Below are 18,794 nucleotides of genomic sequence, written 5' to 3' on the forward strand. Positions count from 1 at the left end.
GAATCGCTACTTTCGTTCAGGCACCGCTCTAAGAGCGCCTCAAGGATTTTTCTGTAGAGCTTGTGTTTTGTCCTTGAAACAAAAAGAATATGGCACGGGGCTGCCCCATGTTAGGTCAAAAGTGTGGAGGGTCTATTTGACCCTCCACCGCCACATGCATTTATATCAACAGTAGAGTAATTTCAAGAGGATCGGGTGAAAAAATTGAGGAGGAATACTTTTCGGTACTCATGCCTCGATTTCTCCAGGACTATTTGATTTTTCAACTCGTAGGCATCCATCCCAACAACTATATCTCGTATTTAAAAAAGTCTCGAGATGTGATCGTGTTTTTGAGTTATATAAGAGTAAAATAACCATGCGACATAGATCGAGTTGAAGAACAGACCCAGCCAAAGGACTAACCTGCGATGGCTTCGAGACACCTGATGAATGTCTCCATGTTCCTTTCGCAAGTCGCCTCGTTCAGGTAGAAATACGTCCTCGCAGACTGCACTTTGTATCTTCTGTCGGCGAACGTTTTGTCCACGTGGTACTGCTTCAGGGAACCTTCGACGTTCGCTTCGTCTCCAGCTTCGGGAACTGAAGCCCTGGAAAATTGGAAAACAAAAACAGTTACACTTGTCGAAAATACACTTGTATGAATCAAAAAAAGCCAATAATAAACAACGGAGGATTTAATATACTGTGCGACCCATTCAAAATAGAGGTACCCTTATAAATCAGATACAGTGAATTTCTTCAATGCCAACTCAAAAAATTGAAGTTTGGGGTAATGAAATTAATGCATGAATACTTTATTTTGAAGTGAAATTGACAGAGAAACTTTCAAGATGGCGACTGGACGCCATCTGGGAAAAAAATTAAATGGAAAGGGGGGTCTTGTGACACATCGTTTTGAAGCTCCTGACAAATGCTTCACAACCCTAGAAAATAATGTCAATATCTTCAAATACTACAAAATGGCGGAACTTTTAATAATTACCTAATTAAATTGACATTTAACTACACAATATGAAGTAATAAGCTTGAGGTTAGTTCATAAGATGGTCGAAATGGTTGCCTTGAACTTTTTGACATACAGTGTGTCTCACTTCTCATGGAAACACTCCCGTATCTTCCGTAATATTCGAGGTAGAACGATGAAACTCTCAAGACTGATGGAAATGCTCAAAATGCACCTACCACCTGAATGGTATTTTTTACACATTTTTTAATTTATAACTTTGTGACATTATCTATTTCGTATAGTTTTATTTCTTTTCAATATTGTACATTGACGTTTTCCTCTTTTTCATTTGTACTTCTGCTCTTGTGGTTATACAAATCAATCTGAGTAAATAAAGAGATTATTATTATTATTAATGGGGTTGGCCAAAGTGATATACACTGTCCGCCACTCGCGATGGAACACCCCATTTTTACGGTAAAACATATTAGGGGGCAAAATAGGCTCAAAATTCCTTCAGATTCGTCATCAGGACTACCAACTTACTACGATTACACTTTTTTCCTGAAAATTCATTGTTTTGTTTTTCAATTAAAAATGTGATTTTGAAAGTAGTACTTGGAAATAATTTTGAACTACATAACATTTTTCGCCACAAAATATCCTTGTTTTTTTTAAATAATGGGAAAATGAGGATACGAACTAACATTAACCATCCTAAAACCTCGATGATTACCTACATGTTTCCGTTTCTCTTACAAAATTACCATTTTCTCTCTTATTGAGAAAGAATAACTTTCCTGACAACAACAAAATAAAAAATAAATTATTTATGTGAAAACAAAAGTCGAGTTTCTTTTAAACAATTTCGTTCATGTTTTGATGTCAAAACCAAAAAAAAATCTACTTCAATTATTGCGCAAGATACGGGGGTGTTTCCATGAGAAGTGAAACAAATTCGGATTTTTCAGGACTGAAATTTTTTCAGGAAAAAAGTGTAATCGTAGTAAGCTGCTAGTCCTGATCACGAATCTGAAGGAATTTTGAGCCTATTTTGTCCCCTAATATGTTTTACCGTAAAAATGGGGTGTTCCATCGCGAGTGGCGGACAGTGTATATCACTTTGGCCAACCCCATTCAGGTGGTAGGTGCATTTTGAGCATTTCCATCAGTCCTGAGAGTTTCATCGTTCCACCTCGAATATTACGGAAGATACGGGGGTGTTTCCATAAGAAGTGAGACAAATTTGGATTTTTCAGGACTGAAATTTTTTCAGGAAAAAAAGTGTAACCGTAGTAAGTTGGTAGTCCTGATCACGAATTTGAAGGAATTTTGCGCCTATTTTGTCCCCTAATACGTTTTACCGTAAAAATGGGGTGTTCCATCGCGAGTGGCGGACAGTGTATATCACGTTGGCCAACCCCATTCAAGTGGTTATGCGTCGCACAGTAAATATCAATCGCTTCAATTTTTTCTCCCAATTGACAAGAACTGACCATTTTTGAGATTGTTGACGTGGTACCTTTCTGCTGGTAAAACCGAAAACTAAATGAGAATATTTTAACTGAACAATGATGTTCATTGTCGTACTGACATTTTTTGACGTTTTTATAAATAAAAAATAACTTAACAAACCTTATCGGGTTGTTGGAATTACCATATGGCAGATAAAAACGGATATTTCTAGAAATATCGTTATTAATGTATTTTTCTTCAGGAAATAATTAAATGTTCCGCCATTTTGTAATAGGTGAAGATATTGACTACATATTCTAGGGTTGTGAAGTATTCGTCAGGAGCTTCAAAATGATGTGTCTCAAGACCCCCCTTTCTATTAATTTTTTTTTGCCAGACGGCTCCCTGTCGCCATCTTGAAAGTTTCATCTGTCAATTTCACTTCAAAATAAAGTATTCATGCATTAATTTCATTATCCCAAATTTCAATTTTTTGAGTTGACCCGTTCAAAAAATAAAAGGGGGGGGGAGATTAAAGAAATGTACTGTATATAAGAAATGTAAGAAATCTAAAAAAGTATTACGATATTTTGAAGAAAATATGACCATACCACTGGATTCGCAAAGCTTTAAAATGATATATGTAAAAACTACGTTGAAATGTGTTCGTCATTATAAGATAATAACATTTGATAAATATGTCATTTAATTATCATAACAGTTCAATTTTATAACTTTCATAAAAATTTTGTCCACACCACTGGATTGAACAGGTTTCGTTTCAAGCCTTTCCAGAATTTCATCGAAATCTAACCATCACTCAAAAAGTTATGACATACTATAGATATTGAACGATATATTTTTTCAAGCTTCATATTCGCCAAACATAGCTCCGTTGGACTTTTCCCTATTCCCAAAAATGGAGAGAGCTTTGAAGTGCCGTCGTTATTACTAACCGAATAGAAAACAGCGAACGGTTCGAATAATTTAAAAACGCGAATCAGAATATTTACATTCGTGCCAAGGAAATGTACGTCATAAAATTAAATTATCACGTTCTGAAAATCAGGTGACTTTATTTCAATCACGTTTAAGATCAAGTGATCTCCGATGGCGGCTGCAGATTGTATACTTTAAATATTTACACAGGGTGTCCGTATGCATTGAGGTTTTTGAATGCCTGTACGTCATAAAACAAAATTATCGCGTTCTGAAAATCAAGCGATATCATTTTAATCACGTTTGAGATGAAGTGATCTCCGAAGGCGCGGCGGTTGCAGATTCTTTACCCTGGATATTTATACAGGGTGCCCATAAGTATCGAAGTTTTTAAATTGCTGTACGTCATAAGGCAAAATTATCGCGTTCTGAAAATCAAACGATTTTATTTTAATCACGTTCCAGATCGAGTGATCTCGATGGCGGTTACAGATTGTTAACTTTGAGTAATTATACAGGGTGTCCGAAAGGATTGAGGTTTTTAAATACTGGATGTTGCATGAATTCAAGTAGGAATAAACACATTATCGAGCCTGGGATTTCTTGTTACAAGTGACACGCGATTTTATTCAATATCATAAAAGTACACTTGTACAGTTATACTTCAAAAGTACACTTTTTGATCAATTGATAAAAGTCCTAGTCGCTATTTTACTTTCATTTTCTGTGTTGAATTTGGTCAAAAGGGACTTAAATACTACACAGCGTGTGTTTCAAGATTGATTTTACAATATGTGGACTATGAAAGTTTCATTTTCATTTCAAGGTTTTGAGAAAGTTCTTGTTAGTGAGAAGTGTATTTCATTTTTTTTTGACACAAAACACAAGCACTACAGGAAAATTCTTAAGGCGCTTTAAAAGTGGTGCCTATGCGAAAATAGTGATAACGTTCCCAGGAAGTTCATTCCACATAAACACAGTCCTCCAAATGAAGGATTTTGAACAGTGAAGTTCGAGGTGTACTGAGTTGAACCTCAAAACGATGAGCAGCCACATTACGTCGCGTATTTCTAATATGTACCGCTCTTGGTGGAATCAAATGTGCCAAGTCACTTGAACACTTCCTGTGGAAGTATCTATAAAAGAGACACAAATCTCCAACGTTTCTTCGATGTTCTAGACCATGGGTCTCCAAACTTTGAAGCCTTCAGGCCATAATGATTTTTTCAGTTTGTTCCAAGGGCCAATTTCTGCCCTTAACTATATTTCTAGACTAGGATAGTCGCAAAGTGCGTGACCTAAGCACACTTACGTTTCTTTTGCATTTCAATTATTATTGTGTACTGTGACACTTAACGACATCTAGTGGCGAGTAGTGGTACTATGTACTATCTTTTTCAGCTACCCGCTAGGTGGCATTAGGCATAATTAAATATTTGGAATTACCCCGTTGGTTCCAGAAAGTTCTGGTTCTAGCTACTGTATTTCGATCACCTCGAGATGGCAGTAATAATTGCATATAAAAGGCTAGCGGCGCAACTGCGAGTTAGTCTGCGTAGGAAAGGCAAATGAAGCGAAACTGTCTAGTGAGGAAAAGTAACACCCGTCAATGAAAGTATTTTGATTTGACTTATTGTTTTTATGTGTGATTTGTTAGTATGGAAAAGAAGCGACACTATGAATCGAAACATCTTCAAAGTTACTCCAAGTATACAGGAAGTTTGCGGAAGGAAAAATTTGAAGCTTTGAAACGCGGGCTCAAATCGCAGCAATCTTTGTTTACCAAAGCGAATACTGAACAAGAGTCTGCAACTCGCGCCAGCTTTCGTGTGGCTCTTGAAATCGGAAAACGTGGCAAACCATTCACCGATGGAGAAATGATAAAAGAATGCTTGATTGCAGTAGCCGAAGAAATAAGCACCGAAAAAGTAAATTTATTTAAAAGTGTCAGTTTGTCAGCAAACACCATGGCTCGGAGGGTGCAAGACATCGCAGAAAATATATCATCTCAACTGTCTGACAAAAATGGACTACGGCTACGGCCTTGAGTAGATTAGGGCTACAATAGTGATAACGAGATTTCCCCTCTCTCCTCTGGTGACGCCATTAGGTTGAATTATTGATCTCTATTTGAAAATTTCGATGGTTGTACTACATCCTATTAATCCACAAAAGCGTTTGCCATTAAATACGCACTAGAGTACTTTATCTGAAACGTGCATAATCTTTTGTTGATGATTGATTACCGACAGATAAGGAAAATGTTTAATTAATAACCAAACACGCGAGAAGAGTAGACTAAATGATAATGTCAATATTTGAATATCACTTGAGCAGTCTGCAATAGCATCACACGAAGAAAAAGCGAAAAACACTAATTGTTTTCGAAGTGAAAGTTACTTTTTCCACCAGAAAACATTCTGCAAACTGTACTTGTGAGGTACTGTTTGGTACTTTCAGTGTAGTAATTAATATTACTGGAGTTTTTTCCCAACACTAAACCGACACGTGTTTCGGTCACCAAGTGATCATCTCCAAGAGAAAGATCATCCATTTGGCCAGGAAGGTCATTCCATTTGAAACGAAGGTGAAATATCTTGGCATTTTCCTTGATAAAAAACTCACCTGGAATGCTCACTTTAAAAAAATTTCACACAAAGCCAGAGGGTCCCTATGGACATGTCGAAGGACTTGTGGTAAAACTTCGGGTTTAGGTCCATCCATTGGATGTATGTGATGATTGTTAGACCAATGATCAGTTATGGAGCCATTGCCTGGTGGCCGAAGGCTTTACAGACAATGGCTCAGGCGAAGCTGTCTGGCTTACAGAGACAGACTTGTCTGGCCATCAGTACCACGGCCATTGAGATCCTTCTAGATCTACCTCCTCTAAAAAATTTTCTGTAGAGACTAGACAAGATACAGTACCGTTCCCGAGTAGAGAGGACTGGATTCTCCGAGAGAAGAAAATATCAAGAGCAAATAGTTGTTGGTTCACAGATGGATCAAAAACACCTTTAGGTTCAGGTGCAGGTGTCTTCAGGACAGATGTATCAACCTGCCTAGGGATCTATGCGACTGTATTTCAAGCGGAAATCTATGCTATTGAACTGTGTGCGGAGAGATTGTTAGATTTCAACCTCATACATAGTCAAGCGACGTTGCAAGCTTTTGTCTCCTACCGAGCAATATCTAAATTGATAGAGAATTGCCAAAAACGACCCTTCTCAATAGGAATACTAAACAAATTGTCTCTGGTCTGGATTCCTGGCCATACTGGACTGGAAGGCAATGCAAAGGAAGGTGCTCCAAGAATCTTTATCGGACCAGAAACACCTGGATGGCAAGAAGATTTATGAACTTCTGGCAAAATTTTCCAGGAATGGCTCACTCCAAAGCCTTCATTCACCCTTTGAAGCTTGAAACCAAACAGTTGTTGCACTATATTAGGGATGAACTACGATGTCTAACAGGCCTTCTCGTCGTCTGCGGTGGAGGGTCAATTAGACCCACACATCTATGACCTAACCTAACCTATCTACTATCTACATTATTTTATGTTTTCTATCAACTTACTCGACTTCTAACTTTTCTGCTTCTTCTTGCGACAAATCCTCTTCGACGGAATAATCAAGGATAGGTTTGACTCCGAACGATCTCAGCCTCTCAAGTGTCGGCCTAATTTTCACTTGATCTTCGCCTGCCACAAAATGACCGTAGAATGTGGCCTTCATCAACAAAATGAACAATTTTTCTCCCAAAACGTCTTTGGCTAGTTTCATCAGCTGTAACGAAATGAAAATAATATTGAATTTTTCGTGTGTCAACATAGGCATCAAACAATTTTCAATTCAATTCCTAATTTTCATCAAATGACTTTAAAAGTAGTCAATCAATAATCAGTAATGATCAATTGATCTGGATAGATTTGCTAAAATGAAATGGCCTGAGATTATTAATGATTATTTGTTTTAAATCTTTTATATTATTCATTTATTTTTCATTTCTATTACCGTACAATAGGAGTTTATTTATTTATTTATTTCATACACTATTCTACGGGATGAACCCAATCACAGAATAAGGAGTAACAGTGGCATTTACAAATATGTACTTAAATAATATAATTTGTGAATCTTTATAAAAGTGTTGAGATAAAATGTGACACTATTCCTAGATGACCGTCTAGGAACCCAAAAATTCAACATATGTAACAGTTGAGAGCAGGTGATGATATTGTTTATGACCTTGAATAATAAAAGGAATGCCTTACCTCGAGACTACAAAAATTGTGAGTTACAAACAATTCATAATATGGTATTCCTACAGGACGGCACGTGCCTTCAAGTTTAAAAGACATATACAGGGTGTCCCTGGACTTCCTCTTTTCCTCTCGGGAATGTATAGATGGGGTCAAAATATCACCAGTACTTCATATAACTTTTTTTCCTAAAATCCTTCGTTACCAAGTAACGGGCCCTCGAAGTTACAAAATGAAAAATGTTTTTCTTTGATAACTTTTCAAGTGAATATTCAAAATCATCCAAATTTTGGTAATTGACTAAACAAATGAATTCCTTCGATGAGCTTTCATGCAGGAGTCAGTTGTTTTGCTACAAAGTCAGGAACGGACTACCCCCGATGGTCCACACCCCAAAACTTTGAAATGACAGATATTTTTCAATATTTTTCAACAAATTAAGTTTACTTGGACAATTTTATGAATAAAAGTACTCGTGTGGAAAGTCGATCGGAGCAACGAGTCTTGATAAAAATATAGTTTCACTCGACGACATCAAACCCGCTCGTCCACCATTATTTGAAATGAATAATTATCAAAGCAGAAATAATAATGATAACGTTAATTCAACAACATTTATCCTGAGATGTCTACCATTATTCGAAAATATTAGTTTTTAAGGAAAATGGAAATGATAGGTAAAATGTTCATAACGAATTTTTATAATGCAAACACGTTTAACTAACGAAACTCAAGAGCCTCAAGAGCAAACAGAAATGAAAAATCCGCTACAGAAGCTGCTCGATATGACCACCTTCTCTCTCTATACATTTTCTTAGTCTGCGAAGACACCCTCTCTGTACTTGAAATAGCATTCCAGGGTCGTTTCGTATGGCTTCACAATGTAATGTTATTCTATTCAACAATGCATCTCTTGTGTGAATAGGTGTAGCGTAAACAAGGCTTTTTAGCTGCCTCCACAGAAAGAAATCCAATGGATTTAAATCCGGAGACCGCGATGGCCATGAATATGGCCCACCTCTACCAATCCATCTATTGTGGAAAATATGGTTCAGATGGTCACGCACAATCAAACTAAAATGAGGAGGAGCGCCATCATGCATAAACCACATATCTCTTCGGGTTTGCAATGGAACATGTTCCAAAAGTCCATTCAAATCGTTCTGAATGAACTCCAAATAACGTTCTTCATTCAATCGGTCCTGTAGAACGAATGGGCCTATAAGATGGTTTCCTATAATACCAGCCCAAACATTCACGTTGAATTTCCGTTGGTGTTTGGTTTGCAATATCCCATGGGGATTTTCTTCGGCCCATATATGGAGATTATGAGAGTTGATAACTCCATCTCTACTGAAACCTGCTTCATCAGTGAATAAAACTCGATTAATAAAAGTCATATCCTCTCTTTGCCTATCCATGAACCAATTGGCATATTCCAGTCGTGCTGGAAAATCTTGAGGTGTCATGGCATGTACCTTCTGGATGTGAAATGGGTGGAGCAGTTGTTCCCTAATTATTCTATGAATAGTGGATTTGGATGTATGGAACTGTTCTGATAGATTTCTGATGCTCATTGAAGGATCATCAGCGACGGCTTCCAAAATATTTTCCTCCAATACAACGGTACGTACAGTCCTAGGAGCGCCCTCACCACCTCGTTTTGGCAAAACTGTACCTACAATAATATCGAAATAAAACAACGTGCTCAAATTAATTATCAATTATTACATACCTGTCTCCCTCAAGCTGCGATCGACACGCTCGAATGTTTCTCTTGACGGTACCGTTCGATTGGGAAAATGCTCGGAATACAGACGACGAGCTTCTGCAGCATTACAAAATGCTCGTCCATAAAATACATGCATATCTGCATATTCATTGAATGTAAACTGTTCGGCCATATCAAAAAAATTCAAAATATCCTATAGATGTTGAGTTTCATGAGATTCAGATAACTGATCAACACGAAACGTGATTATTCCACACGTATTATGTACATACAAAATATGGAATGAATTCGATATTTCATAGTAGAGTAGCTTGTTAGTTTAAAAACAACACGAATCTACATAACTTGATATTTCTTTTGAAAAAATATCTGCTATCACAATTGTGACTTAAACTTCCATATAGGTACTGTACTTTTTGTTTACGACTTCATTTAAGCATACTTTGTATTATTCCTGTTATAAATGTTGTTGAATTAACGTTATCATTATTATTTCTGCTTTGATAATTATTCATTTCAAATAATGGTGAACGAGCGGGTTTGATGTCGTTGAGTAGAACTACATTTTTATCAAGACTCGTTGCTCCGATCGACTTTCCACACGAGTACTTTTATTCATAAAATTGTCCAAGTAACCTTATTTTGTTGAAAAATATTGAAAAATATCTGTCATTTCAAAGTTTTGGGGTGTGGACCATCGGGGGTAGTCCGTTCCTGACTTTGTAGCAAAACAACTGACTCCTGCATGAAAGCTCATCGACGGAATTCATTTGTTTAGTCAATTACCAAAATTTGGATGATTTTGAATATTCACTTGAAAAGTTATCAAAGAAAAACATTTTTCATTTTGTAACTTCGAGGGCCCGTAACTTGGTTACGAAGACTTTTAGGAAAAAAAGTTATATGAAGTACTGGTGATATTTTGACCCCATCTATACATTCCCGAGAGGAAAAGAGGAAGTCCAGGGACACCCTGTATTTCAGAAAGCGCCTCTGTAGGGCTTCTAGTTGATTTATATGAACCTGATAGTAGGGACTCCACACGACAGATGCATATTCCATTCTAGATCGAACAAAAGTGAAATAAAGTAATTTCAATGTTGAGGCTTTTTCGAAGTCTTCTGTATTTCTAAGTAAGAATCCATACATGCAATAAGTTGCTGTTAGAGAAGTGTCAATATGTATATTGAAAGAGAGGTTCGAATCAAAAGTAACACCTAGATCAGTGAGTGTGTCAGGACGCTCCAGAACTTGATTGTTTATGACGTAGTTGTCTAAATTCAAGTTCGTTTTCAGTGAGTAAGACATTACATTTGGATATGTTGAGAGATAGATTATTCTTCCGACACCATGTAGCAATGCGATTTAAATTCAGGGCGAGACGTTCGCAATCATCAGAACATGTTATATTATGATAGAGTTTCAAGTTATCTGCGTATAAAAGGAAATTGACATCAATCTCAGCTCCGATATCATTAATGAACATATTGAACAGTAGGGGTCCTAGATTTGATCCTTGTGGTATACCAGATGTGGCTATATATTCGATAGACTTGAGGCCATTAATTAATAGTAATTAATCCATTGGATAACCCAAAAGTTGAAAGCTTGTTGAGCAGAATACTATGGTCAAGTCTGTCGAACGCTTTAGAAAAATCAGTGTAGATGACATCAGTCAGACTGACAATCAATACCCTCTGCAATACATTGAGTGATCGTTACAAGATTGGTGGTGTTTGAACGTCCTTTCTTGGAACTGTGTTGATTGGGGCTAATAATGTAGCTGACATGACAATAGATTGTCTTCTCAAAAAGCATCTCAAACACTTTACAAAAGTTGCATATGATAGAAATTGGTCTGTAATTTTTCATCTCACATTTACCTCCTTTTTTGAAAATTGGGCAGACTTTCGACTTTTTCCATATTGATGGTACAGTTGATGTTTTCAGCCATATATTGATTATAGTTGTTAGTGTTAGTTAATGAAAAAACAATAACATTCGCATAATAAAGTTCCTTGCATTATTCAAATATAAAATTAAAAAATAGATCGCGATGGCAAGATACTGTCCGCGGCTTCAGCTGAACGTGAAATGAATAAAAATGAAACTGTCAAATATCTATAATATATTATACGTAGCAAAATAATACTGTTATGATTCTGTAGGTTTTTATATTCTTTCACTTGTTTACCATCACTGCTACTGCTTTCTTAACCCTTTATGAGTTTATCCTCAGAATTCCTGAGCCGCATTAGTAGTGATATTGGGTTTGAAATATCCATAACTAGTGGTATGGTTTAGTAATTCAAACAAAGCAAGGTTCCCAGTTGCTTTTACCAGAATTCTGAATAACAAAGAAGATAACAGATCCAAACAGTTTAGATCACCCGATGAGATTTTTTGTATAGAAATAACAGATCTTCAAAAATTCAACGTTCCTCTAGTGCCCAGATTCAAAATAGTAAAGATTTTATTACATTCGTAGGTATAGTTCAAGTAAAAGATATAGTGCCCCCTACCTTTAATGAAATAGTTAGGGAGCTAACTAATTTTGTTATTCAATAATCATTTCTGATTATATAAGAATCACAATAACTATATTATATGTATATATATATATATATATATATATATATATATATATATATATATATATATATATATATATATATATAAATAAATAGATAAGTACTCTTTGATCATTCCCATTTTGATTTCAATTTAAGAGCCACCGGTATACAGCTGTTTCAGCCTATTGGGCATCGTCAGTACCGGGCAGGCGGTCCTCGATTGAAGACAAAATGAGAAAAAACCAAGAAAGTACTTGATAAAAATAGCTGCGTAAACGCAAGCGAAACATAAGTGGAACCACCTATTGGTGTGACACCAATAGGTGTCACAATAGCTGCGTTTACGCAGCTATTTTTATCAAGTACTTTCTTGGTTTTTTCTCATTTTGTCTTCAATCGAGGACCGCCTGCCCGGTACTGACGATGCCCAATAGGCTGAAACAGCTGTATACCGGTGGCTCTTAAATTGAAATCAAAATGGGAATGATCAAAGAGTACTTATCTATTTATTTTTTGATTTTCATGGAATTATTTTCCAGCAGCTTGACTGCATTAACCTTTCTAGATTTCATATATATATATATATATAGTAAAGTATCGAATAGCACACAACGGATGAACACCCGGAAAAACAACACATCATATATATATATATATATATATATATATATATATATATATATATACAATCGATCGCTTCAAAAACACTTCACTAACTTGCTTCTAAAGCTTCTGAAAATTCCTTTTCCATATTCTCCGTTTCACTATAACTGTTGTCATTTAAATCAATAATGAATTTATTTCCACCATTGATATGGAAGTACTCAATCTCCATATAGTCTTTTTCAACTAAAATTACTTTTTAATCCTTTTCTGCCAGTCTTCTTCGGTAATATTAGATACTTCTTCTTTAACTAGCTCTATGACCTTCTTATCAAATTTTGGAAAATTATTTTTACGCCTGATGCTTTGTTTCAATTTTCCCCAAATTAACTCGATGGGATTGAAAACACAAAAATAGGGGAGAAGTCTCAATATGGTGTGTCCATACTTTTCAGCAATACTCTCAAGGGCATACACTTTTTCGAATGTTTTTGTCTGTAAAACTTCAAGTATTTGGTTTTTGGTATAGTTATCTTCAAAATACAAATTATTATCCATTAAAAAACTTTGTATTTCATCTTTCCTCAAATTTTTATTCGGTACTTTGATGAGCTGTCACGAATGATAGGAAGCGTTGTCAAGAACTATTACACTATTCGCATCCAAATTTGGAATCAATGTGTTTTCACACCATTCCTCAAAAATATTAGCTTCCATGTTCTTATGATAGTCAACATTGCAGTGCTCAAGTTTTTTCCACATAATTTCAAAGAATTCGAAACCCCTATAATTTACTTTCTCCACAATGCACAATGATTGGTCGCGATCCTTTGTTTGCAGGCATGTTAGGCGTACACATTCTCGAACCATCAGTCCACCCTTTCGTAACTGTGTCGTGAGTGTCATATCAAGTTTCGTCCAAATAGAAAATTTGCCGCTGTCTTGTCTATATTTAATTATTTGTTCTAAGTATTTGTTACGCAATTCAACTATTCTTCTGCTTTCCATAACTGCTTGACGCTTAAATCTAAATCCATGTAGGAATCTCATTGCTTTTGTAACAGTCGTATATTGTTTTTTTAATGATTTTATTAGATGAACATCTGAAGGTTTTGGTAATTCCGCATCAAATCGCGTCTTGCGTTCATAAGGTTTGTTTTTGACTATTTTACGTACAGTTGAGAAAGGAATTTCGGTCAAATCTGATGTTGCTTGTAATAGTTTTTTCCCCTCTAAACCAAACTTGATATGTAGATTCTTATATTCATTGAAACATAATCTCTGTGTTTCAATATTCAAATGCATTCGAATCTTATTCACTGGTATCTCTTTTTCGCATTGTTCACCATCGCTATTGGAATCACTACACAGGAAAAAGTCTGCGTTGTTATCACACTCTTTATTACTATAAGTACTTGTCCAAGGACGCCACATTTTAAACAAACAACAAAAATTTTAAGTTATTATAACTTCACCAATATAGAATTTCAACACTCAAATCGCGATCAGTTCCTGAACTGAACATTGAAGACACAACGGCGGTACTCATCGCTACATTCTGTTGGTCACCGCAACATGACTTCAAATTTAATTTTATGACTCTTCAGCCAATCATAAAACTCGGTTAGTAAAAATTATCCAATAGGAACCGACAATTCTTCAGTCCACGTGGACTAATTCGTTGCGGCATAATTCCTTTGTATTGGTTTTTTTGGCCTTTGACTTCGCCGACACCTTTGAGATTACTATATCGGTTACTTCGACTATACCACAAACGAATCCCAATTTGTATGTAAAGGTACGTGGAAATCGATTCTGGACTGATTCTATTTCATTTACATGTACAGAATAACAAGGAGACCATACAGTTGGCATATTCTAGAATCGATCTAACATAGGTAAGATAAACCGTTTTCAACGATATAATATTAAGATCAATACCAATAAAACCCAGTAATTATAGAGACTCACTAATTATAGAATTCATATGTGGAATAAAGGTTAGAAATTTGTCAAAGATAACACCCAGGTTATATTACCTACGAGTAAGTTCTGTATGTATAACGCCCGTATCAGCCTGATGATGGAGAATGAAGATTTCAACGGAGTACTAGATCGTATCGAGAGCATCGACACTAACGCTGTTGCCATCGATTTCTGGACAGCGAGCAGGTCATGGCAACAGAACAGACAGAATAGGAAGTATGTCGCCGCCAACCACGCTCACGTTTAGGGCGAGCCTCCGCTTTAATCCGGATCGATAAACTGTAGAAATCGTACAGGAGTCTTCACATGACCGCAAATATAGGTACCTATCGAAGGGGTAAAGAAACGAACATTCATTATTAGTTGCGAAGCGTTCGGAAATAAGTTTTGCTTTCGATAGTCATAAGAGGGTTGTAATAACAGACGAAAATCGGTATTTAGGAGGTCTGTTAAAAAAAAAGGTGAATTTTCATTTTCTCGATCGGTCCGATGTGGATTTATAAAATGTTGCAAAACATGCGGACTGACTGAATTGAGGGTAGACAACAAGATGCGGAAGAGTTTCTAGGTTTTCTTTTGAATGGACTTAACGATGAAATGTTCGAGCTGAAGGAGTTGGTTGAATATTATATTGAAGATGAAAAACCTCTCGTTGGAAAAGGGCATAACTGACAAATTTGGTGGTGTTGTTCTCAAAAATGTCAGGAAATTCGTTTATATAAATAATAAACAACAAAGGCCCTAGTACCTTTCCTTGTGAAACACCATTACAGTATTGCTGAAGGTTTGAGGTTTTGTGCTATTACTATCGATAATAATGTTATTAGAGACAACGGGTATCCTTTTTGTTGATAAAATGAAAAAAAGGAGTTCGTAAAATGTCTGTTTTCGAAAGTTCTTGGTGGATTGCCAATGTCTGTTCAACAAGATACCGTTGTCCAGTGATGTAGTTCCTGTTCACCGATATTAAAAAGTACTCAAAGTTTCAGTGTAGTTCAACCAAAGTACTGTAGAAAAAATTATTGAAGAGCCTAATGTTTTCGTTGTCCGGGTAGGTCCACTTCATTCATTCCAAAACCAGTTATCTCTGACCCATTGAATAGTAACCTTCGTAGACACAGACAAACTATGATAGCGAAATATCACCGATATCGGCGTCAGAACTCCAATGATTTTTATCTACAATTACCTTGATATCGCCGGCGGATTACACCGGCCCCAGTTTATCGGCGTGGCAGTCAAAGAAGCCTTTCTATTGGCTGAAAATGTTCGCCTCACGGTTAGGTAGCATTACATATCGTTTCAATACAAAAATTGGTAGCGAGGAAGGTCAGTGTTAACAACTTGAAATGAATGTTAATCGCTAGAGAGGTGCAAGAGAGCAAGTGAATGGACAATATAATCGTTATTTGCTCGTTTCTTGTTCTTGTTCATAATTAACAGTATTTTATGTTTCAGCGATATTAAAACAGATGGGCTTCATTCACCCTGAACCTTTTATATCCATATAAACCACACCTGGGAGTGAAAAGCAGAGAAAAAAATCGTAAAATGGGTTCAATTACGTCGGAGAAATCAATCATCAACATGAATCTGAATATTTAACTCTGAATCACCATAATCTCCTTGAATGACAAAAGAAAATCTCATATTTACAAAACCAGTTACTGTACCGTTAATAAATAGAAATATATGACGTCATATATAATGGACTTTCTCAACGCACTTTTAAATTTTTTGATTCATATCTTTCACATAGACAAAAAATTGTTAGAGTGGAGAACCACATGTCAGATTTCAAAAATACTTCTTCAGGTGTCCCACAGGGTTCAATCCTTGGACCTATCCTCTACATAATTTACACCTCCCATTTGACAGCCTGTTTGAAAAAACTCAAATATCATATGTATGCCGATGATACACAGTTGTATTATTCTTTTACTCCTGACTCTGTACAGCAAAGCGAAAATATCATTAATGTGGATTTGAATCAGTTCGTTAATGTATCGAAGAAACATGCCCTGGAAGTTAATAATTCCAAATGCTCTCTGATTGTATTTGGAAGGAAAGTCACGAGGTCGAAACTTGTCGATCTGATCATAAAAATTGATGACACTGTTTTACCAGTTGTGAATCAGGTTAAAACTCTAGGAGTTTTTATCGATGATGAACTCAAATTCAAAAACATACTTCAACATTGATTCAAAGAGCATTTGTGAAAATGAAAGTAGTATACCCTCATAGGCATATTTTGAGCCTAAAAACCAAATTACTCATTTGTGATTCGTTGATATTATCTCTTTTCAACCACTGTGATGTAGTGTGTCATTATTTTTTGAATAAAAATGAACGACAACGAAATCAAAGAGTTCAAAACTCTTGTTTGAGATTTTCATGCGGTATCAAGAAAAGAGAACCGATTTCTCATACACTCAAAAAATAGATCACCTCCCTACCTTTATATCAAAATAACTTATCGAACTGATGTTCATAATGTGAACATCAGGTGCAAAATGATCCATGTTGTTAAACACCCCACAGAACTATTCAAAAGGTCATTTACATACAGGGGTGCGCAAAAGTCCGGAACAAAATCAATATCTTTTTACCCAGTATTTTACGAAAACAACCTGTAGATAGCACTAAGTAGGTATTTCTAACTTTTTTGGTTTTAAAAGAGTTTTTTCTCATTTCGTGGTAACCGCATAAGTAAAAAAATTAAAGGGTATGGTCAGATTCCAGTTTTTACGAGCTTTTCAATGAGCCCATACATGTATTTGAAAAAAAAAGTTTGGGAGGGTTGCAGGTAAGGGGTTGAAAAAAAATATTTAATTTTATTGCCAAAAAATGCGTACAACGTGAAATCAACTGACGTGATTCAGCGTATTTTTCCTAAAATACTGGTTAAAAAGATATTAATTTTATTCCGGACTTTTGCGCACCCCTGTATACAATAGCTGAATTCTATAACAACCTTCCACCTTCCTTTCGGTCGAAATCTGTTTCCAGTTCAGGTACTGCCTGAAAAAACACCTTCTGGAAAATCAATAATACCCGAATATATTCTATGACACATTGGCTCTTGTAGGCCACAGCTAAAATATTTGTAGTATCCTTATGTTTGTATCGATATCCACTTCATCTCCCCTCTTTATTCGAATTAAATGTTGTACCCGCTATTACAATTACAATTTTGGGTCTTTTTTTTCCATATTTTTTTGTAAGGTGCAAGAGGAAGAATGAACCCTGTTCAATCTTGTATCCTATTGACAAATTTGTATTTTGTTTTTCTGCTGTCAATAAAGTCATTTATTATTATTATTTTATCGAATAATCTTATTTGCCAACATTTCCAGATGTACTCAATGAGTTACTATCGAATTCGAATGAACACAATCACGTCTAGGTTGCACCACAATGATGATTAATCCATACGAAGCTTAGACCTTTCGAGTGTTTTCATCTGAATTTATGGAAGATAAAAAAGTTTGCCAGATAATTTGGGAGATCGACTCATCATTTGTTTGTGATAATGAGAAGATTATATATGATCGGCAGTATTTTTTCATGGAATTGTGTACTGAAAATATGAAAAGTCTTATTCGCTAGAAACCAATGCGTGTTATTGATCATAAAAACTGAATTTTTGAAGTGATAACTTCTTATGGGAGAGTAAACCGCTTCGTTACCTAACGCGTAACAATTTCAATATTGAATAGTTCAACTTAGATTAGTTTAACATCCATTATAAGGTTTCACTTTTCGAAGATTCTATAGCTTTTTACTGTGCCGGAGTTTTCTCACAGCCCCTTAAGACTCTTGAGAAATGATCCCTCATAGCCCCCTAACGACCCTGAACCCGGTTCCGCACTGCAGGATGCCAGATGATCGCTTGGAGGTTGGATGGTGGACGTGAAATGCATCCTGGACGCAGTGAAATGAAGCCAGTATCTAACTGACAGCGGAAAAGTAACAAACATGCCTCTCTTTAATAAACAAACAAAATCATTGAAACTGAACATCAGAACATGAACGTTAAAGAATAGAGTCACATATTATGAAAAAAAGGATCTTGCTGTTGAGTTGTAGATGTTCCACCATACGAATCTAATGATTGTTGTTCTATCTGAAAGCATGAAACATCAGTAGAATTTGACAATGATGGGTACCGGGTACGACTATCATACTCGTGCCCAAATTGAGGGGTTCCCACAGACAAATTTCTTTTTCCATATTCATTCAAGATAAGGTCTTGAATTTTCCCACGAACTCGGCCTGTCTATGGCCAGACTAAGG

At 36.0% G+C, this 18,794-nt stretch overlaps 1 protein-coding gene across 4 annotated transcripts in view; it reads right to left on the reverse strand.

The window, feature by feature from the left end:
• slgA (proline dehydrogenase slgA) overlaps nucleotides 1-18,794 on the reverse strand; it is a 67,362-nt gene that overhangs the window by 34,411 nt on the left and 14,157 nt on the right. For all 4 annotated transcript variants that reach the window (XM_023174643.2, XM_023174642.2, XM_023174644.2 and 1 more), the window contains exons 2-3: nucleotides 6,920-7,128; nucleotides 406-590 (exon numbers count right to left, since the gene is read on the reverse strand). In XM_023174643.2, coding sequence (XP_023030411.2) covers nucleotides 406-590; nucleotides 6,920-7,128 — 394 coding nt within the window. The remainder of the gene's footprint in view (nucleotides 1-405; nucleotides 591-6,919; nucleotides 7,129-18,794) is intronic.

This window comes from Leptinotarsa decemlineata, unplaced genomic scaffold (assembly GCF_025532065.1).
Source record: "Leptinotarsa decemlineata unplaced genomic scaffold, Ldec_3_MD MMD2_P_RNA_scaffold_1, whole genome shotgun sequence".
NCBI classification, from domain to species: domain Eukaryota; kingdom Metazoa; phylum Arthropoda; class Insecta; order Coleoptera; family Chrysomelidae; genus Leptinotarsa; species Leptinotarsa decemlineata.